Genomic DNA, 23,177 nt, shown 5'->3' with positions numbered 1-23,177 from the left:
TTTCTTCTTAAACTTGGGAAAACATTCTCCAAAACTATTCCTAGTTTTTTATAACCTTGTAACAATACAAATAATATTTTAAAATGTTATTGCCTAACCAGAAGTATTATAGTTTTGTATTAGTTGATGTTTTTTTTCCATTTTGACTTTTTGTTTTGAATCCACTTTAGTCCAGAATGGAATTTCTTGTTAAATTTCAGTCTTTATTGTTTAAAAATGTTGAGTTTTAATTTCGTTTCTATTAGTTTCAGTGTTAGTTTTAATCTTTTGAATTATTATTTCATGGAGACTATATGATAGGGGCAAGATTTTGTGCCAGATTTTTTTGTGTTATTTATGTTTAACGTTCAGTGTTTATCGAAGCATTTGTAAAATCTTTTGTGCATTCCAACTTTCAGCCAAACCATTAGTGGAAATGGTGGTTGCACTATTTTTTCTGTTTTGCAGAATATCATAGCAATTTGTCCAGTATTTGAAATGCATCTATCCTTTTTTTTAACCACTTAACTAGTGCAGGGTCACAGAGGGACTAGTGACACCCTGGAGGGTGTGCCAGTCCATCAAAGGGCTAACACAGAGGGACAGACAGCTAGCCAATTTATGCACACCAGTTAAACTAATATTTAAGTGAGGATTTTAATCTGTAATGCCCCCCTCAACTTGGATTTGTAAAGTTAGAGCAGCCCTTAATTTTCTGTCTTTGCTAATGAAATGCACTAAGCTCAGAGTTCCAACATCTGACTTTAGAGGATTTTTCTTGCTTAAACATTTAAGTACCTGCTGATCCTTTGTAACAAGTTAGAATCAGAATCAGAATACTAATACTAATATTAATCCCGAAGGAAATTATGGGTTACAGCAGGCAGCACGCTAATGGCGCATGCGCACTTATAAAGGAACCTTCTGACCAAACTTTACACAAACAACACATTGGGAAGACATGTCAGAGAGGTAGGCTGACAGGAAAAGACAACAAAAATACATAACATGAAGTGAGAGGAGGAAAAAAAACCTCCACTCAGACTGAGCTCCTAATGGGAGAACAGTTTGATAACAGAAAAAAACACCCCGGCACAAAAAGCACATGACTATCAATACACCACAGAAACACAAGACAAGCAACAGGAGCGGGTAAAAGGGTGAGAGAGAGCCGGTGTAGACAGCGCATCTGGTCCTGCAGCATGTCTGCGCTGGTCCAGTCGACCGCCATCTTCCCCGGGAGGGGACAAGCATCGAAGGCGTTTGGAAAGGGAGGGGGGATGAGTGTGTATCAGTGTATTTGTGTGTGTGTGTGTGTGTGTGTCCAGAGCAGCCGAAAGTAACATATAGTCACTAAACTTGACTTGTTTTGGTCTGATGGCATCTAAGGATCGTTTACACAAAGGATCACGAGGTACCCAGTGCTGCTAGGATCAACTGAAGATGTGATCCCAGACTTTCGCATGTGAAGACTTTAAGTGTGGATTGTTGTATAATCTGTCTCCAACAACTTCTCTGTGATTCCCTCTAAATCTCAGGCCTCACTGATATCCTGCAGGTGGTTTCAGAACACTGTACTGTGAAGCTTTTTTTCACTGTTATCATCTTGTAGTGAGAACATTATAACCTGCACTTTGTTGACATTCTCATAACATTTTGTAGTTCAAGGTTACGCTATTAAATCGTACAGAAACATTATGTGAGATAAGAAGCGTCCAAACTTTCTTTTATCACTCAATTAAAATGCTGAACAGTTAAAAAGTTGAACACCTTGTTAGAGCTTGCAGGTGTCATTTTGTCAAACTTGTGGGGAAAGAAGCTAGGGAGTCTCTTTTTACTAAATAAAATGTTACAGAAAATAAACAAAACTGACTGAAAGAAATTAAAGTGATTCGTATGCCTCTTTCCATCTGCAGACTGCACAGACTCATACATCCACAGTGACATATCAGCTGATTCTGTGGAATATGAAGCTGAATCATGGAGCCTGACGGTTGAGCACAAGTTCTGCAAGAAGCAAGACAAACGAGCTGTCAAGAGGCAGGATGTAATCTATGGTAAGCAGATGTTGCTGTTGTGAAAGGCGTCTCCTGGAATGCTTTACTTTCTGCATGTGTCAGGATTTCATATGTAAAAGTGTCAAACCACAGAAAACTGTTTTAAGACTGAGTAAGAGATTCAGCTTTTTATTGGCATAATTTAGCACATGTCCCAAATCTAACACCTCCCCCACCCTGATCCAGAGTTGATGCAGACCGAGCTTCATCACCTGCAAACTCTGCACATCATGGCCGAGATTTTCCGGCGAGGCATGAGACAAGAAGTGCAGCTGGACACCGAAGCGGTGGAGCGAGTCTTCCCCTGTCTGGACCAGCTGCTCCTCTTTCACCACGCCTTCTTTGCCGCCATGAAGGAACGGCGACACAGCTCGACCCAGCCTCAGGGCCACAGGAACTACCTCATCCAGAGAATAGGAGACATCTTGCTCCAGCAGGTTAGCTGGTGTTCATGGGTATACCTTTGTCTCAGGTGTGGTTAGACCGGTCATGTTTGAGTCGCCTGGTTCTACTTTTTGCAGTTCACGGATGAGAACGGGGAGAAGATGAAGCAGGTATACGGGGAATTCTGCAGCCGCCATAATGAAGCTGTCAGCTTTTTCAAAGAGCTCCAACAACATAACAAAAGATTTCAGACCTTCATCAGGGTATTTAACGTTTGTGTCATGCTTTCAAAAATCATTAAATTAAAATAGACTCACTCCCTTTCACCTCACTAGATCTTTCATAATTGCTATACTTCATTTTTAAAGCAACAAGGGAATAATTCTTTGGTGCGACGGAGGGAAATCCCAGAGTGCATCTTGCTGGTAACCCAAAGGATTACAAAGTACCCAGTGCTGCTAGAGAGGATCCTACGCTATACTCAAGGTCAGTCATCTACTGCCCTCTGCTGGCTACAGGCTCTTATGATTGCTAAACCTACGTGTTGGGGGGACAAAAAATAAAACCTTACTTTAGTTAAAAAAAACAAGAAAACCCTCTTTTTTTCTTTTTGTTTTTCCTTTGCTCTGACCATCAGAGGAAACAGAGGAGCACGCAGACCTTTCGAAAGCCCTGGCTCACATTCGAGAGGCGATAGCAGCCGTGGACATGAGGGTCAGCGAATACGAACGGCACCAGAGGTTACAGGAAGTCTTTAATCGCATGGAGAACCGCAGCGCAGCTAAGCTGAAGAGCGGACACACCTTCCGCAAGCAGGATATGATGGGGCCCGGACAAGTGCTCAAACACCAGGGGGTGCTCCTGTGGAAGACTGCCACCGGGCGACTCAAAGGTGATACATGATACTCAGAAGTTCATGTGTCATTTTTGCATCCTATCTGATCTAACTGTTTTTCCACCCGTCGTTATTTTGCCCAGACGTCCTGGCGCTGCTACTCACAGACACCCTCATCTTCCTCCAAGAAAAAGACCAGAAGTACACATTTGCAACTGTGGTACGCATTCAGTAAAGAAATCAGTAATAAACACTGCACCGTGTAAGGATGATTGATGTTTTGTTTTGTTTTTTTTTTCTCCATGCTTTAAATGTGTTAAAGGACCAGAAGCCTCCAGTGATTCCACTACAGAAGTTAATAGTTCGGGAAGTAGCGAACGAAGAGAGAGGGATGTTTCTGATCAGCGCCTCAGCGGCTGGACCAGAAATGTATGAGGTCCACACGTCGTCCAAAGAGGAGCGAAACACATGGATGAGGCTCATTAGAGAGGCCGTAGAGAGGTGTGTATGAGGCCCTTGCCTGAACCTGGTTCTGCCAGTTTTTCCTTCCCACCGTCACCAGATTCTTGCTCATTCGGGTTTGTTTGATTGTTGGGGTTTTCTCTGTATTATTGTAGGGTCTCTACCTTACAATATAAAGCACCTTGAGGTGTCTGTTGTTGTAATTTGGTGCTATATAAATAAAACTAAACTGAATTAAATTACAGTTTAAATTGTGGGGAAAAGGAGGATTTTGAGAACTGAATACACAGATTTTATGATGTGTACACATTTGCCTGCCTGACCTGATTTAACTGTCGCTTCTGTTCAGCTGTCCGGAGGACGAAGAGGAATACACAAGTGAATCAGACGAGGAGAAGCGAGCTGCCGAGGCTCGTTTTCAGAAGATCCAAAAGCTACAAGGTATTTTTAACCATTTTGTTTGGGGTGTTTTTCCTATTGACCGTAATTATTTTAAATGTAGATTTATTACAGGGTTGGGGTTTTTTTTCAGTGCTGTTGTTTTGGCTCTGCAGATGCATTTCTCTTAAAATGTTAAAACACTGCAGATGAACTGCCAAAGGTTCTTAACTTGCCCGCTTTTATGCATTTGTCAAAATGATGTTTTGCATCTATTGTAATGGAAAAATGTTACATTGTTGTAACTTTGTTGCACTGAAGCTCTAAAAGATGCTTTAGAGTCTGATGACTTGCACATGTTGGCTCAGCATATTTGTGACTGTTAGATGGACTATTCACTGTTCATTGAGCTGCAAATGAACTGATGCTCACATATTATCAAGAGTAAAAATATTGAGCGTATAGAAGCATTATTAAAGACTGAAGCATCTCTGAATGGTTTCAATTACACCACACTGAGTGTCGTCTCTTGCCTAAATGTTCTAAAATATTTGCAAACACTAATAACAATTAAAGCTTGTTCTGAAGTGCTAAAGTAACAGACTGTTCTGAAGAGTTTCACACATGATTTGGCTACGTTCAGCTTTCATTTAAGAAATGAGCCAAAGCAACTGAGAAAAACTGTAAACATAGTAGCTGTTAACATTTTCCGCTCTTTGAACTACATGAACTCTTGTACCAGAGAGCCTGACGAGCCAGGACCAGCAGATCTGCTCTAGCCTGGCGGAGAAGCTGCAGATCTACACACAGCTCTCTGTTCTGAGTGGGAGGATGGAGGCTTCGCTAGCTGAACCGCGACTGCTGGTGCAGCCACACTCAGAGGAGCTTCTCCAGGCTGCTGCGCTGCTGACCGCTGCGCTGCAAGAAGGTGAAACCTTCACATGCACTGCACACTTCAGCAAACATATTTTCATATCCACAGTGTTCTCAACTTACAGTACTCCTTATAATACTTGTAAAAATCCTAAACAGTTATTGAAAAGCTTTTGTAAAACCCCTTAAATTGAAGCTGAGAGTTTGCACTTGATCATATCTTGATCATTTAATTAAAAAATCTACTGTAGCAATACAGTACAGAGGAAAAATATCCAAAAACATATGTTCCTAATTCCTTTATTTTTGTGTTTTATAAACATAAAGAGCAATACATGCAAAAAGAAGAAACATATTTACACTGTAAGAATAAATCAAAAAATCACAAATATAAGTAAGAGATATAAATAATCTTAGCAAGCTAGCTCTAGCTCTTGGTATATATATTTAAAGGGGTGCAAAAAATGCATGATGCTAAACAGCACGGCAGGCAGCATCTGTTGTTTTAGCTTAATTTCCATGGGATCAAAGTAACGTCTTTGGTGCTAGGTTGAAAGGGATTTTTTTTCTTTTTGTTCCACACACCCTGTAATCCACTACATCAGCGGTCCCCAACCCCCGGGCCTCAGACCGGTACCGGGCCGTGAGTCATTTGGTACCAGGCCGCGGGAGTTGAGGCTCAGGTGTGAAATGTATGGTTTTCAGGGTTTTTATCGGTTTTCAGCGTTATTTTGTTATCGTTTTTATCGTTAACTCGGTTTTCCTGGGTCTTTTCACGTGTGTTATGAATAAATCTTCTTTTTTTCAGTACCGGTACTAGTTTTATTTTGTTGTATTGATCCGCGACACCTTAAAGGCCGGTCCATGAAAATATTGTCGGGCCATGGTGCAAAAAAGGTTGGGGACCGCTGCACTACATGATGAATAAACCCATTTTAGGAAAATTCATAAAGTATGAGATGCTGGCGCTTTAATTTAACAGAGTTACATGATTTTTAAAAGGCCAATGGCTCCGGCGAGAAAACTTGGATTATGTTCTTACAACAAAATTGAACTGTTGATGGCTTCAGTTGATTCAGTAATGTTGTTACTGATCTTACTAGTTTGAGTTTTACACTTGTCCCGTCTGTTTTTTTTCCAGCTGAGAACCTAAAGGCCATGTTATCGTCCAAGGCTCGTTCACCGTCGAGTCACAGCCAGAACTCTGACACAGACTCCGTGTTTCCTGTCAGCCCTGCCGTACCCGTCGAGCCCTCAGACTCTTTGGAGGTCTCGCCTGAAGACCCTCGGGGCAGCGAGGGGAGCTGGCCTGAGACCTTTGTATTTCAGTCCACAACTGACTTTCAAAAAGACAATCGAGGCGACGTTGACTTGAAGGTACGCAACCTGCTGTTTAAAATGTGTGCTGTGACTTCACCATATAAACAGAGAAGATAAATTAAATTGCTTTTTGAGTTAAATATTGATGCAGATATCAGGAGGCAATGCCTCCCTCGCTGCTGTACTGCAGAGGTAACGTGTTCCCTGCATCTGAGCACGGCTTCTTTCGACGTCTTTACAGATGTGTGGCTCAAGATTGTTGCTTTAATAATTCAGTGCAGTCTATTAGAATTACATTTTGGCCTTAATCTAATGAATCATTGATAAGTTCATAATAAAGGAAGTCCATTTAGTTTCCTGAGGTATTGCAGCATTAAATATTGATATAGGGACTTATTCCAAAAACCATGCAACAGCCTTGCTGCTCTTTGCAGCTTTCTGTGGCCTGTGAGGTAAATTACTCTGATAAGAGAGAGTGATAATTTAACCCTAAACAATGTGGTGACATTTCACGCGTGGCCTCCAGGGGGCACAGGTGTTCTGTCAATGCAACTTCAAGCTTAAAGAGGAATGCAGCTTGTAGTTACTTGTGTAGCTAACTAATAGGAAGTGAAATCTTGATGTTCACACATGAAAACTGCGGAAGACCCATTAATCTGCATTTTGTATCTGACTCTGTCTATTAACAGGTGGCTCAGAGTGTCCAAAACCTGACTCAGTTGCTGTACAGTCTGCAGGTGAGCTATTTTTATTTACCCTCCTCACAGCCCTCATCTATATTAGGCCAACAAAGAAATTAAAAGAAAAAGAAACACACCTCCTGTGATCTCAGTATGAACAGATACGTTCTGTATCATAAGCAGGCTCTCATTCGCCTGCGCACTTTAAACAGAAGCATCACTCTGCTGGAGCTCCAGGAGCTCATCTCACTGATCTGTTTTTTGTTTTGTTTTTTCAGTCAGGAGACGTAGCAGGATCTTTTGTTTCACTGTACACACGCTCCTTCTTTGGTGTAAAATTAAAATTTGTGTGAGGACGAGAATGTGGGTGTATTTGCAAATGACGTGTTTGCCTATCTACTTAGGCTCGAGGATTTGATCACGATGTGATTTCCATATACAAAGTTTCATTTTGGGTATGAGCAGCTGTGGCTTCCTGTCACTAGTTGCTGTGACCTTAATGCATAAAAATCAAAAGTCATCACTTTAGCCTTGATCATGATCTCCGTCACATTTTGCCATTCAAATACGTTGCGAGGAGGCAACACGGTGGTAAAAGTGGCAGTTGATCATTTGCATTTTGATGAACCATGTCGCTTTTGACTTTCCCCTCTCTGTGCTAGGCTGCGGTGACCATCCAGGACAGCTGCTATGAGGTCCAGAGGCTCCTTCTCCAAGAGAGCGGCCGCCCTTCCCCTCGTGCCCAACGGCTGCATCTCCCAAGTGTCCGGGGCAGCGCCCTCCAGGATCAGGAGAAGCAACGTAACCTGGAGAAGCAGAAGGAGGAGGCGGCGGTGGCCCAGCGGCTCCATGACCGCCTGCGCCAGGAGAAGGAACGCTGGGAGCGAGAGTGCCAGGCTAGGAAGAGTCAGCAGGGGGCGCAGGAGAGCATGCTGGAAGAGAGGGAGAGGCAGTGCCAGGTGGCAGCGGAGAGGTTGAGACGTGAACGTGTAGAGCTGGACGAGCAGCTCGAGGAGTACCAGCAGAACCTGGAGAGACTCAGGGAGGGCCAGAGGAGCGTGGAGAGGGAACGAGAGCGCCTGGATGAGCAGCAAAAGCTGCTGCAGTGCTGGAAGCACGGGCCGCAGGACAGCCCTCCAACTGCGAATCCTCACATGTTCATCCCTCTTGATGGACAGCAGGTATTGGGGGAACCAGAAGTGATAGCCCTTTCTTTTACCAGTGAATCTATGAGCCAGTAATGCCCCTCACTGACGCTCGTGACCTCAGTGGGAGCAGATATACAGCATCTATGGAGTATTTCTTGTGCTAAAATCATTAATAAGAAGCTTTTCTCATACAGCCATCAGCCAGGGTTACGCTGGCTCACACATTCACACCTAGCAGTCCAATCCCCTCTTGACATATGACCCGCGATAATGAGAGCAATTTCAGCACCATTTGTCTTAGTGCTCCGGCAGCTCTGCTCACCAGTAAACATCTTAATGATTGATGATAATTAAACCACTGCAAATAAAAGCTCTGACAAAAATAATTAAAACCAAAGGCACACGGCCTAAGAAACCAATCAATTGTGACCCAAAGGGGCTTAGATTATCGACACTTTGTTTGAAAAGCACTCCAGCAAAATGTCCCACACAGCTGGAAGGCATGGAGGATAAAGGGTGTGCTGTTCCCCCTGCCCTTTAAGTCCCAATATACCTCACGTGGAACTGCAGCAGTGGTGAAACTAATTTAGCACATACATCTATCTGAACCTCCGCTGGCTTATGGGGCTTGTGTCGCTCTGTTCGGCAGCAGGTGTGACTTGTTCAGAAGACACACAGAGAGCACAGAATGGACGGACAAATGAGCAGGCTCAGGTTTCGATATTCCCTCTGTCCCTCATTAATTTACACACAACCGCCACCCCCACCTTGGTCTTTTCCAGGCTAGACGTGATGAGGCTCTCCTGGCTTTTTGCAGTCTTTATTTATTTCCATTCATCTATTTTAGTCGGTCCAACAAAAGCGTGCCGAGACAGTGCAGGTCCTAATGTTTCCCCCCCACACACACTAATGCTTCAGCCAGAGGCAATGGTTCATAGGGTCAGAGACAGATCAAATGACACACACACACTTTGACTCTCTGGTTGCATCTAATTAGCTGTGCTGCCTGCACTCAGCAGAGGGAAAGGCCATGTTTATGTGAAGATGAGTCCTAATCTGCCCTTAGCCAAACATTAAAGGGTCGCTTCACCCAAATGACAACATGTTCCCTCACTTACCTTTAGTTGATATACTTTTATTTTCATTTTCTCTTAAGAGTTTTTGCCTTTGCAACAATAAGTGAATCATTTGTGAGGGAGAAAAAAATGTCAGCGAGAGTGTCTTTCCAGAAACAGCTTCTCCATTATTCACATAAATCCACAGAACATACTGTGAGCACTTTTCTTGGAAATGGCTTTCTCTGGAAGAAATTGCCTCTGCAGAAACTTCACAGTGAAGTCTTTATATTATCCACAGAAAGAAATGTTTCAGTACTGCGAGCATCAAAAAATAAAATTTCATTCGCTTTCTTTGTATTGGAGAGAGAGACAGAGAAAGAGATCCGTTTATTGCATGAAGTGAGAAAATGTCATTTCGAGTGACTCACTTTTTGTCTTTTTGTAATTAAAGCTTGAGGAAAGTAGAGATCTTGAAATGGAGGCTTTTCTAGTTGTTGGCAGGTATGTCAAATGTGTTTCCTGGTCTTTTTATGTAAATGCGTGAGTGTATTTCAAAGGTGGATTGTTGACAGATTTCACAGGTGTGAATGCCATCCAGCTGTCAGCATTCATGATTTGTTAATGACCTTATCCTGGAACGAAAATGGGTTTCCTCTTTCTGTTCTCACGGTTCTCGAAGATGATCTTGCTAGTCTGGATCGAGCCCTGACATTTCCTCCCTCTCCCTCAGGACTCGGCATCAAGTCCGTCCAGAGCCCATACCGGTAATGGCTCTGTGTTTGTGAACGAGGCCGCGTTAGCCAGTACCAGCGTCAACAACCGCCATGTGCACCACAGAAGAAATGATGCTAGCACACACAATTGTCTCAACTCCCTGCTGGCCCAATCCAACGGCAGACAGCCTTCTGGAGCTAAGACTCCCCACGGCCAACACTCAGACTCCCAGGGATGGATGATGGGGACTGGATACCTCTACAGCCCTGCAGGAAGGCATGGTAGGAATTACCACAAAGTTCAGTTTCAAAGTTAGAAAGAGAAGACACAAATGCAAATCCAGCTTGGGCCTCATATGTTTTTTAAACTTTTCCAGTCACTTACTTGCTACTATATTAATTTCCAAACAGATCAAAAACTAATGAAGTAATTGGACTGTATGATACACTGAATGTTATTTGCATTCACATTTTGGCTTTCAGTGGTTCTAATTGAGATATACTGATGGTCTCGATTTGGTTTTAGTTTCATGGGATTGCGTCTCTTTTCTGTACACTGGTGTACTTACTCTCCTCTGTCCGTTCAATTCAATTTCATTTATTTAGCAAAAAAAATCACAACAGTCACTGTTATATTCAAAGCTAAAGATACTACAATAGTGGGGAGAAAACCACACGATTCAGACAACCTTCTATGAGCAAATAGTTTGCAACAGTGGGAAGGAAAAACACTCGGTGCCTCACAGGAAGCCCCCAGCAGCCTAGACCTATTGCAGCACAACAAATGGAAAGTGCAGGGTCAACCAACCTTAGCTATAAGCTTTTTAGAAAGGAAAGTTTAAAGGCTTGTCTTAAAATTAGACAGGTTGCCTATCACCTGAATCCAAACTGGGAGCTGCTTCCACAGAAAAAGGGCCTGAAAGCTGAAGGCTCTCCCTCCCATTCTACTTCTTAAATATCCTAGGAACCACAAGTAAGCCTTTAGTCTGAGAGCAAAGGGGATATGGTACTATGAAGCCTTTAAGATAAGATGGGACCTTCCTCTTTGAGGAAGACCTAATGATACTGAGCCCTCAGCTGGCCTCCATCTGAGTCTCTGGTACACTTGTAACAGTGCTGGTTTCAGAGCTTTTGTTTTGCTCAAACAGACCTCTCAAAGTTGAGGCTGGGATATATTTTGACAATTCTCTCAAAAGAGGATCGTATTTTTTATAGCACCAAATAGCTCAATTTCTTATTTCCATTTCCTACTACATGTAATAAGAACATGCATTTTAGCACAGTGCTACACATTGCATTTACCTCATGTATTTGAACAGTAGCGTACTGTGTTATCACCCTGTCAACATAAATTAGAAATCTGCGCCCTGTGAGAATGTCAACAAACCTTCTGCTTGCAGTGGTTTCACCCATGCATGCGAGAGCCTACTGTACACACAAACACGCCGCGCTCTCAAGGCCGTATCCACGGTGAGGCCTTGCCTGTCCTCCCACCACCTCCACCTGCAGCAGTATTGAGTCCCCCAAACTCCACCCCACCCCACAATGCTCGAGCCTGCCAAAGGAAAAAGAAAATCAATGCTTTCTCTATCTATCGAGTGGCCGGGGAGACAGCAGCGTGTGAATCACAGTCTGCAGGCGATGGCTGACTGATTGGGGCATCGATCTGAAAGAAATCTTTGCAAAACTCATTACAGCATGGCTTGTCATCGCATCAGGTGAAAAGGGGGCGGCGTGAGCGTGCGGGGGGTGGGGAGGAATGAGAGATGCAGTCACAGATTAATCAGGTTGCGCTCTGGAGGTGTCGGCTACAATCCCATGTTTGCCCGTCTCCATTTCTAATCCATTCATCAGCGTGCTCGCCCCGATGCTCTCAGCAGGCGGGGAAAATTACAGTTTACATTCGGCCTGTCTCCCTGAGCCCTCGTAAAAACCGGGTCAGCGCAGCCTAATGTGGTGTTCCCGCTATTGTTTACCAGCTTACAGCAGGCAGCACAATCTCTTTGCCATTGATCAGCTTATTAACCTTTCCTCATTATTGAGCACACGCAATGCCCCAGTGAAACCTGAGTCACTTGTTAACAAGCCCGGGGTGGATGTCTGCCTGCAGTCTACAGTGCAGGGTGTGCTCCAGCTGATGTGTAACCACAAGGCTCTTCAGTGGGTCCCTTGAGGGTCTTCTCAACAGTTAATAAAAGACCAAATCGCCACACATGTTTTTGTGTCTTAGGTGCAGTCTTATATTTTAAGAGCTCTCGTGCGATCTCATTCTGGGTCACAAGCTGCCTGGTATGTGGAGGAACCTGGTATCTCCATTCTTCTTTTTTTCGTGTGAAAAGAAAAGGAATCTCTTTCAGATGCAAATGATCCATTGTGCTGTCAGTCACAGGGATCAAAATATGATCTCTCTTCTCATCCTCACCTGTGCATGTGACTATTTCTTCTTGTGCATACGACACACACACACACACACACACACACACACACACACACACACACACCTTTTTTAATTCAGTGGATTTCAATAATTCGTTCTGGTTCAGTGTAATCTTGGAGAACCAGTTGGATGGAATTTTTTACGCTGACGCTTCATCTGATGAGTCGTATCAGGTTTTTGTTGTTCACCTTTTTACACAAAAGACGAGAGCTCTGTGAGGAGGTTGAGGAAGAAAAGAAAGGTGAAGCCGCTTCACTTTACGGCACGCTGACGAATTCAAACCCTGTGCAAAGTGCTGCAGGAGGCAAAAAACCTGCTTTGTGACTTTGTGCTCAAGCATCGCAGTGGACAGTAGCTTTTGAATAGATCATTTTTCTGTGAATCTGCCACACACTTAGAAAACAGTGGACATAACACAATACAAATAATAATGCAACACATAACTTAGGAATGTTTTTTTTTCTTGCAAAGGTGCAAACTTAATAAAACCTCCCTTCATCAAGACATTTTACTGCTTCCTTTATAACACTGGTTGTGTACAATTTATTTGTGGAAAGGTGTCCAAGTGTTGTGTATCATTAAAAATTCCTTGGCATTCAATAAAAAAGCTTCTTTGTACACTGTGAGCCTATATAACACAACGATCACGGCACATTATTCATTCATCATTAGTTCCCTAATAAACGGTATCGTTTTTTTGACACCAGCGTGTTGTTGTCAGTCCAAGTGCTCACAAAACTAAAAGACTGAAATAAAAAGAATGAATTGAGTTGTCTCTGCTTAAGGCCAGCAGCTCCAGGCTGGTTAGATTTAACTAGCTTAACGCAGCCACTTCTTCAATCAAACCCATCGAGCCCATCTACAGAGAGCCCGTTCACTTCCTTTTATTTCATTGTGCTGAAGCCAGCTAAAGTTAATCTGAGCCCTAATTCTGTTTAAGTTTGCTTTTATTTATTGTCAGAATTTAAATGAAAAAGTAACATTCTATTGTTTTTGTTTTTTTGCTCGTTTTTTATACATAGAACATGATATCCCCTACAGAAAGCTAGAAATCTGTAAATGCTTCAGTCACACGGGGAAAACAGTAGTTGGAGACATATATTTAAAGCAACTGCAACAATACGGCAATAGAACAACAAGCTATGCTTGATGGAGTCAGTCTGCAGTTAGTCTGCTATGAGTGTGCAACCGAATTGGGTCAGGTTGGCAATTAAATGAAATCTCTTTGTGATAATATGTCGATTATGTGTGAACAATTTCTTGAAAACTGCAGTTTATCTGTTGTCTTCTGCACAAAAAATCATATTAACAACTGGTCACTTTGAGGTTACTTTATTTGTATTTGTAGGTAGATTTGATCTGCAGACGTCAGTCATCCATCCTCACATGCACACTCTTAATACAACAGACAACCGAAAAGCATTCAGCAAAATTCAGAGTCCAACCAGAACCTCGTAGATTTCAATCAGGAATTCAGAATTGCCTCCACCAATAACGACGTATTTGCTGCAGGACATTGATTAAACTGTAAAATCAGACATACTTGATTTTATATACGAATGTAACCAGAATACAACCTGTTAGTAATCAAGTCAAGTCCACTATTGTGTTGGCAGTCTGCCTGCATTTATGATTTGAACGGCAACCTTCAGCAACCTGTCTGCAGTCAGTCTGAGTTGGATGGTGATTGTTTGGGATGCAAGTACCCGCAATCAGTTTCTGAAAGCAACAAAGTTCGTTGCAATTCTCAGTCAACCATCGACTTTTCGTAGACACAAGGAGGTCAGCGTGCTGTTTTTACTCTAGTGTGACTGAGCCATAATTGGTCAATAAAGGATTTATTACAGCACATACTCTCTTGGTCGTGGCTGCTTCCAAACAATAATTATGCCAGACATTGGGAGCATCGTTAAATTAAAAATAAAACGGTGACAATCACCGGGTGGCTGGTGTTAGAAAATCATTGCTGATTTGAATTTGATCAGGAACTTGGGAGAGTGCGAGCTCTTCCCTGATTGTAAATCATCTGGTTAAACTGTCAGCACCAATTTTGCATTTGGTTTATGTATGCAAATCAAAAAAATACATACACTTCAAAAATAGATTCATCTCTTGTGCTGCATTTTATTTCATGCTGTGAACTAAAATGCGATGCTAAGTTGTTAAAGTGGATACTTCTCTTTTGTACACTACTTTCTGCAGAGCGAGCACTTGTTTCTGTAGTGTTTGATTTTTGACGAGTCAAACATCAGGAATTTTGGGCTTTCTGACCATTACGAGTACACCAACTCTTAAAGTACTTCATGTATCCATAGTTGATAATGTGAACACACTTCTGCACTCAAAATAGTGAGTTTAAGTATGACACACAGCAGTAGTGTAGTATTTACCTTTCACTGCTGTAGACAGAAAATAAAACAACCCTGTGCCACGCTTTAACAGCCTTGTGTTTATTGCAATTTAAATATTTAACAGCATGCATGTCACATTATCACTCAATCTTAATATTTCATGGATGAAACTCAAAGAAAGAGATTTGGTATTTTTATCTTTACATCTCATCTAGTGGAGGCCTGGCCTGTGTGTTGGCTAACAGAGCTACTCTGACAGACTCTTATATAATTAATCAAACAGACACTTTCCTACAGGGACACAATGAGGCAATTTATAGTTCACGCCATCTGTTACCATGACAGCACACCTGCCCTAATGCTAGACAGCACATGGAGGGAAAAAAGAATGCAAGCGTAGCAGAGACAAGTGATAGTTACCACCTACAAAAGCATAGCCTCTTTAAGAGCTAATTGCATCTGAATAATAATGATACTAATCCTTGAAAAAGATTATGAGAACAGCAACTACAGGCTGGTCAGGGTTATAGTATTTTGCTGTGAGAGTACTTCAGCATAACCATATGCTTGCCAACTCGTAGGTGTTAGCAGTTTCATTTGTCATTTCTAGTCCCTTGTCTCCTCCTCTCTTTTTGTCCGCCATCGCTTGCGAGGAGGCTGATGTCATCGAAGCCTGACAATTGATCGTGTTGAGAAAGCTGCTGATAAAAGTGACACGCCTGAGCTGAGGGGGTGTGATGCATAGCTTGAAATTCTCTTCTTTCCCCATTTTCAGACACGGTGCAGGAGGGAGCAGCAGGCTCAGCAGCGCCTAGTCTGTATGCTGTTAGTGATTACATAAGGGGGCTAAGCAATTAGACCGAGCTCATTAAACACGTGGCTACGTGTCCCATACTGTCGGATACTTGATCAGTGGTGAATAAATAATGTCTCATTGTTCAATTTCAGTAATTGTATTTCTCCTACAAATGGTGTGTTTTTTTGTGCCCACTCAGATCACAGCTACAATGGGGAGACCTGGTCACTAACAGCAAGTGGAACTGACCCGTATCCGGTGCGCCGGCATCCCGGTGACCCTCAGCTGGTTTCCCTGGAGACCGACAGTGGAGGGGAGGAGGGCAGGGAGGAAACTATTGTGTACCTATGAACGTTGGTGCATTTCAAACTCTAAAAAAACACCCGGTGAAAGACATTCACGATCAGTATCAGTACTGGACTGTGCCGCCTTAAGAAAGCATTTCTGTTTTTTTACATTTGTTTTTCGGCATGCTTGTTTTCTACCATTGAAAGGTTATTTTGGTCTTTTTTTGTAAACAGTTTCTGGCAACATTGAGAGAGAAACAGACTCTGTCTCACTTGTCATGCACCTTAGCTCAAAACACCACTGAGTGTTCAGTGTTCCTTGTTTTCTGTCTTCTTCTTCTGTGTCTGTGTGTCTGTGTATATATCTGGCCATATATTGACTGTCAAATCCCCTGCAGCCTTTTTCCCCTTCTCTGCTTTTTACCGTCTCTCCCTTTTCTCAGGTCCTGCATATCTCACCCCTCCAGCGCTATATTTATTATTGTTCCCACTGGGTGAGAGAAAAGCATATACTCCATATCAGTGAAACATCAGCCTGGATCTCTCAGGTGGGCGATTGTTTTCCCTTGGAGTAAACAGTCCCTGTTTCATTCATCAGACAGGTCCTGTTTATTTACCAGCTAAAGAGCAATGGGGAGCACAGATCATTAGAAATGAGAGATGAGAGCCGACAACATCAGTCCCACGTTTTGCAGTCTTGCCGTCTCATTTATTTCCTTTTATCTGAAGCATGTTTTTCTTGTTTAAAAAATAAGCCCAGTTATGGTCTTAGTGGGGATGTTGCAGCTGGGCTAATCTGTCAGTTTTATCAGGGAGTAGAAATGAGAAATAAGCTTTCGAGCACTTGAGTATTATTTCCTGCAATACACAAAAGCACACTCGCTCAAACCGCCTTAAGTCCTGAAGTCAAAATTTAGCCTGGCTCTTTGGATTGTCCAACTGTCCATCAGAAATGAAATGAAATGTCCTAAAAGCTGTTGGATATATTTCCATAACATTTTCTAAAGACATTTGTGATCCTGCTTGACACTTGGCTGGAACGTCTTGACATATATTGATGGGATTGTCATGACCTTTGGTACAAACGTTAATGATCTCCACAGGAAAAAATGTCACCGTAATTGAGCCTTTAGCATTTCGTCTAGTGTCATGTTCAGGTCAAACATTTAAAAGTGGCAACAGACTTCAGCACCCGCTGTCACACCCATCACATCATCTAACTGGGGAGAGGAACCACTCACTAATGGCTCAGTCACACTAGAGTAAAGAAACTGCTCTAGTAAAAATAAAATTGCATCCTACTTGTGACTAAAGTGATAATTGGATTGATTTCTTTCCTTTTTTTTGTGTGCATTCAGCGACTAATTGGAAGTAGTTAGCTTGACCAACTGGTGCAACACCTTCAACCTCTGGGTGACGACTTTTTATTGCAAGAAGATTGCACAGGTCACCTGGTAAGGCATACCTGTCTCCAAACAGTCACAAGCTTGGATTGAAATCACTCAGACACATTTGTCAAGGGTTGCAAATAACTGGCACCTAATTTATAAACACAGACAAGTTGCCAACAAATTGGAATCAGTCCGAGTCAGTCTGTGCCAATAAGTGAAATTCGTCTTGTCTTTTGCAATATGTACTCGAACTGGTTGCCAACTGGTTGTAGTCTAGTTATTCGTCTACATAAAAGCAAGGTTGATTTTAAGTGCCTGTGTCCTTTTCAGTGAAATTGCTGTCATGTAGTAACTACTACATTCCTGTTTTAAATCTATGGCTGCACTCTGAATGTAAGTAGCTAATGTTCATTGCACATATTCGAATAATTTCAGTCACGCAACTATGTCCAACCACAGTTATTCCTTGCCTGATTAGTGCATTGTAATGGGGAAAGTGCTTACTGCTTTTTAGTCCAGATTTAGTACCAGTGGCAGGAAGAACTGCATAGTTACAGTGATATTTTTTGGCAGCAAGCCTAAACACTGTCATTTCATAGCCATTACAATGTGCTTCTTTCATAAAACCAAATGTCCCTTTAATTTTGCAAATGCTACAGTTTTGAACAGTTCCTGTAAACAAAATGACCTAACGGGTCTCTCTTTGTACTTAGTGCTGATTTAGTAATATTAGTGTGCTAAGACCCTAAACTAAGACTGAGGAACCATTGAACTACAGTGCTTAAAGCTCAGCATCATAAATATGTTTGCTCAGTTTAGCTGTCTTTCTTTGCTTGCTTCATAGGGTGAAAAATGTCCTAATATAAATATCCTCCCAAGTGCCCAGAACAATAAGAAGTTGCCTTATTGATGCTCTTGTGCTCTGTGCTGAACTATTACAATGCAGCTAGCATTTACATATTGCTTCTCCTGACGATTTTTTATTTTTTTTTGTATCAAATGTGCCAATGCTTTAGGTGTCTCCTAGTGTTTGTACAGGCACTATAACATGAATCTTGTTTGGTTTCTGTTGTAGTGTAATCAGACCACAAGGCAGTGGAGTATTTTGAAGTTTTGACTTAATACCATGTACATAACTTATGTGCTTTTATTTATTTATTAAAAAAAAGTCATGTTTTACTGTGCGGTGTGAAGGGTTCTATTGCACAAAGACGTGAAAGTGTGTAACCAGGTCTATTTTCTTGTTTTGAGCTCATGTGTTGTACATTCTTGACTTTACTGATAAAATTGCATTTAAAAAGAATTTCCCGCGGTGCTTTGTTTTTCTTGAGGTTTGTTTGATGGGGCTACATGATGGGGTTTATTACACTGAAACAGCAAAATAGCTGAATCATAAACAGAGAGCTCAGCATAGGTGACAATAACACTTCAGTTTTTATGTCCTTGGTCTCCTTGTGCAGTGTCTCCAACAGTGTAAACAGATGTGTGATTGAGCTTCCCGTTCAGCTGCCAGCAGTGACAGGTGGCAGACCAGGTGCGTGAAAGTCAATGATTTCCTATGTGAGCGCACTGCTGAATTGCAATCATAAAATCCGCTCCAGTATCAGATGAATGCAATATGTTGTTTTGCAACAAACCATATGTTTCTTGGGCATTTCATTATTTGCTATTTTCAAATACGGATTCCTGCGAACCAAAATTGATCTTTTCACGAGAGGCCAAAAACAAAAACAGAGCTTCCAGGTTTTTTTCCTGACAATAAAAGTAATGTATTTCATGTGCTCCACCTGTGTCTCTGCGTCTGTCGCGGTTTAAGAAGAGCAGATGTCTGTGATAGCAACAGGGTCCCAGCTCTGCCCCCAATTTGCATCTTATTATTTCACAGACTATTGCATATTTTGTAAACGCCCACTTCATTCCATGTCAGCTGCACGCCCCGGTCTTTTTTCTGGCTTAGTACATTTTGCATTTAATAAGTATGATTTTTTGTTTGTTTGTTTAAAGACCTGCAGTGTAATTCATCACTTTTTGGACTCAGAGTTAGGGTTGCATGTGGTAGCCTAGGTGATCAAACTGGGCTTAGTAAAAGAATTATTAATATTATGATTAATATTATTAAGATTTTTACAACTATTATGATTATTACTAGCAGTGCTGTATTAGCAGTGATAGCTGTGACTGCACAGTGGTAGCTGTACATGGTGTAAAAAGTAACAGCTGTATAAAAATATCTGTATTTAAAAATGACAAAGGAGGAGTAATGATATACAAATGATGAATTAAGCGCCCACTAATACTTTATTAATGCTTAATAGCATAAAAGTATTATAAAGTGTCACCTTTTCAACATATTGCTGCAGGACAGACACTTTAGCTGTCACATTATATTAATAATAAGAGCTTTTAATTGGAAATGTAGAAATTTGGAAATCAGTACTTGACCTTAAAGGAATAAACAGCCATTACCTGTGGCCTGTACGCTGATCATGGTGTTTTGGACATAGCTAGCAAAGATTCCCCTCTGTCTGCCATCTTCTATGATTATCTTTAACCCTCTATTAATGGTGTAGAACCATTATTAAAATTCTTAAAATTGAACCCCTGCAGTGAGTGTTAAATATAAATGCGTGTATATGAATGTGCAAATGTGACGTTGGATTTATGTGCATAAATATGGCGTACATTCATGACCCTTTCCTCGATCGTGCAGTTTTTATGTGTAAATGCACAGAAAGGAGTTAAGGAGCAAACATGCATACTGCACATACTTCACAATCATTATGGCAATGATATATAGAGTCTATATATATATATATTTAAGTATATTTAGCAGAAAGTAATTTTTCTGCTAGTAATGTCATTGATCATAGAGCTTGATTGTTTATTTTTTCCTTTGTGTGTGAATATATATATACTTCAGTCCTATAAAACACTAAATGTTTTAAGACCAAAACAGTTCTGACATTCTGAATACTCTGATCTGCGCTCTTATAAACCCTCGAGGCCTTTCAGGTCATCTGGGAACTGCTTCTCCTTCAACTTTTGAAATAAAATATAGTGATGACGCCTTTAGCTTCTCTGTGGTACAGATCTGAAACAAGCTGCTGAGAGATCTGAGCTTTTTCAAATGTTAACTGCTGCAAAATTGATGGTTTTCTATTTACCACTGCTTTAGGGGCTACTTTGACACTGAGACTGTACGATAACTTTGTGCCTTTTGGGTAAAACACTATTAGCATTTTTTTAAAAATCATTTAAAAAGAATTCATTTTAGTCAGACCTTATCAAGGATCCATTGTATGTATTACCTTTGCTTTAAAATTGAGATTACGCCCATTTCCCTCAGGCCTTCTGGAGCTTTCAGTGGAATAGGGTGTACCTTACCTCATCAGTTTTGAAGGAAAACCAAACAGCTGTTTGAAAAGGAATCTTTTGTGTTTTTGTCTAGGACAAAGGTGTGGGAAGAGAAAGAAACAGCCTTTTATGATATTGCAAGCTTTTGTATGCATGTCATAGAGGTGCCTGTGTGTGTGCGTGTATATGTGACAGGTGTCATTGTTCGCACAGCCACATGTGTTTTTACTGTTATATAAACAAGCACTAGAATACAGTGCTTAAGAGCTTTAGTTAAAAAGGACCTTACAGACAGGGTCAGTTCACTTCAACAGACCTGGTTTGTTGGTCGTCTTTGTTCTTTGTTACACATTCTGAGCAATTTTTGTGCTGTTGTTCTGAGCTATTTCCTTTGATTTTATTGGGCTATATCTGTCTATCTACATTTGGGAAACATGGGTTGGGGTAAATGTGTATGTTATAAGGGTTAAATAGGCAGGTGCATGAGTTAGGGGGTGTGTTGGTGTAAAGGTTTGAAGTAAGAGGCAGTGAATAAGTTCGGGGGTGGCGTTGTAAGTTTTAAGAGAAATGATGGCCTTGTGGAGCTAACTCATATTCTCCTTCATTTCTTCCCGTTAACGCCTTGTGTGAACTCCACCTTTTTATTGTTTTACCTCTTCTCTTTCATTCTTCTTGATGTTAATTTTCCTCCTGCTCTTCTGCTTTATTTTTCTCCTGTTCCGTTTGAACTTTTGGCTCCTTTAAACTAGATGCAAGTGAAGGGTGGTATCATTTATCTTCTTCTAAGCTCCACTAAGGTGTGAGGCAGACTGCCCAATTTTTTACATGCTTATAAATAATTGTCAAGCTCTTCAGGTGGTCCTTTCCATAATGATTTGAAGTCCTGTGAAAACTATGAATACACTGAAATCATCTGCACTGTTGTAGATTTCAACATGGATCAGGAATTCGGAATGTTTCCAGCACGTTGTTCAACGTACATCACAAAGAGTTAAACGGTTCTGAACTATTAGAAAAGTAACTGAGTGTAAAGTTGTGTTTTCGCCCTTAAACTTGCCACAGAAATTCCCGGCTCAGCGAGGTCAAAAACTGGAATGTTCTTGCTGTGATGTGGCCATGCAGAGGATCTACGGTGTGGTGCATGTTTGGAACTGCGGAATCGGGAGGCGCTTGACAGAGAAATACGCTCTAACTCGAGCTATAGCAGTAGGATGTCAATCAACCATCTAGATTTTTCCAGTTCAGCTGAAAGTTCCCCGATATCATCACAAACACTTTTCATTTGCGGCTACCTGAGGAGTGGAGCAAAAAGTGTCATAATTTAAAGCATAAACACACTCGAGCTGAAAGTAATAGCTCTTTAGCATTTCATCCGTTTAGCTTTTCTTTGTCTGGGATCAATAATTAAAGCTTGTTCCTTATTACGGCACGAGGCTTCTGTCCCTTCTTCCCTAGTTGTTTTTTAATGACCTCTGTGGAAGGTGACCAATAACACCGACGGAAAAACCGATAAAGGGGAAACATATTATCGCTGAGTCATCTGGCAGGTCGAACCACACGTTGCTACAGGCAAGAGGAGGTGTAATGATTTCTGTAGGCACACAGAATAAACCTGCTCAGTCCAAATATAAATAACAGCTATTAAAGCTTATCCCAGTGAGTGATGCTTTTATGAGAAACCTGCACAATATACAACACATATACAGGTTATTAGATTTCTCTTAGGGGTGAATTATAGTTACAGGATAGATTCAGTATATATACAGACTGTTCAAAACCATACCCAGAGAGGGAAATCTACAGCTATAATGACCATAACAACGTGATTCATGTTTGTTTGACTTTCAGTACTTTTCAGTGTTTTCTGCTCTCTCTTTTTTACTGTATTTGGTGCAAGCAAACATTTCCGTTCAGATTTGCTTATGACACGCCTTTGCAGCATTTGCAAAAAGTTGCTTCTTTTGAAGAGACATTTTTAACTGACACATCCTCTGATCTTTATGTCTGACCCCCGTTTTAATTGGTCTCACTCATCACGTCCCTTTAAAATCATGATCATCTCCTCCAGCTGTGTCAAAGCCAAGTGTGATGCTGTTTAATCCAAAATAAGTGCTAATTACAACACTTACACACTGTGCAGCTTCAGTGTCATTGCCACGGGTCTGAGCTTCAAAGCAAAGGCAGGTCAGGTACGGCACTCTTTTACAAAATGTTCTTTTCTAGCTAAGATTATCACTGTTAATACCATACAGTACAATTATCAGACACTTTCTAGTGCTGGGTTGAACCACTCTTTACCTTAATTCTTCTTGATATGTTTTCAAAAGCCTGCCAGAAACATTCCTCAGAGAGTTTGGTTCATACAGACATGATCACACAGTTGCTGCAGGTTTGTCAGCTGCACAATCATATGGAGTAAGGTGAACTCATTGTAATGTTAAAGAAACCAATGTGAGATGATCTAAGCTTTGTAAAATAGAGCACTATCCTCATGGAGGCAGCCATCAGCAGATGGGCACACCGTGGCCATAAAAAGATAGACATGGTCAGCGTCAGTATTCAGGTAGGCTGCGGCAGTTAAAAGATGCTCATTTCATGCTAAGAAATGATTCTCTGCAATATTACATCGGTAACACAAGCGTGAACCATTGATACCAGGCAGGAAGGATCCATG

The 23,177-nt window shown here is 41.4% G+C and overlaps 1 protein-coding gene across 1 annotated transcript in view; it reads left to right on the top strand.

The window, feature by feature from the left end:
* arhgef28a (Rho guanine nucleotide exchange factor (GEF) 28a) overlaps positions 1-17,112 on the top strand; it is a 62,584-nt gene extending 45,472 nt beyond the window's left edge. Inside the window, exons 23-36 of the mRNA XM_085359949.1 lie at positions 1,896-2,036; positions 2,223-2,473; positions 2,558-2,683; positions 2,789-2,906; positions 3,058-3,312; positions 3,399-3,475; positions 3,578-3,756; positions 4,067-4,158; positions 4,838-5,023; positions 6,110-6,345; positions 6,978-7,025; positions 7,631-8,149; positions 9,905-10,169; positions 15,671-17,112. Coding sequence (XP_085216075.1) covers positions 1,896-2,036; positions 2,223-2,473; positions 2,558-2,683; positions 2,789-2,906; positions 3,058-3,312; positions 3,399-3,475; positions 3,578-3,756; positions 4,067-4,158; positions 4,838-5,023; positions 6,110-6,345; positions 6,978-7,025; positions 7,631-8,149; positions 9,905-10,169; positions 15,671-15,822 — 2,645 coding nt within the window. The 3' untranslated portion in view covers positions 15,823-17,112. The remainder of the gene's footprint in view (positions 1-1,895; positions 2,037-2,222; positions 2,474-2,557; positions 2,684-2,788; positions 2,907-3,057; positions 3,313-3,398; positions 3,476-3,577; positions 3,757-4,066; positions 4,159-4,837; positions 5,024-6,109; positions 6,346-6,977; positions 7,026-7,630; positions 8,150-9,904; positions 10,170-15,670) is intronic.
* The last annotated feature ends 6,065 nt before the right edge of the window (positions 17,113-23,177 follow it).

Source organism: Diplotaxodon limnothrissa, linkage group LG7, assembly GCF_057381915.1.
Source record: "Diplotaxodon limnothrissa isolate DT_005_m linkage group LG7, D_limnothrissa_male_GT1.1, whole genome shotgun sequence".
NCBI classification, from domain to species: Eukaryota; Metazoa; Chordata; class Actinopteri; order Cichliformes; family Cichlidae; genus Diplotaxodon; species Diplotaxodon limnothrissa.
This window is presented reverse-complemented; position numbering and strand designations above follow the sequence as displayed.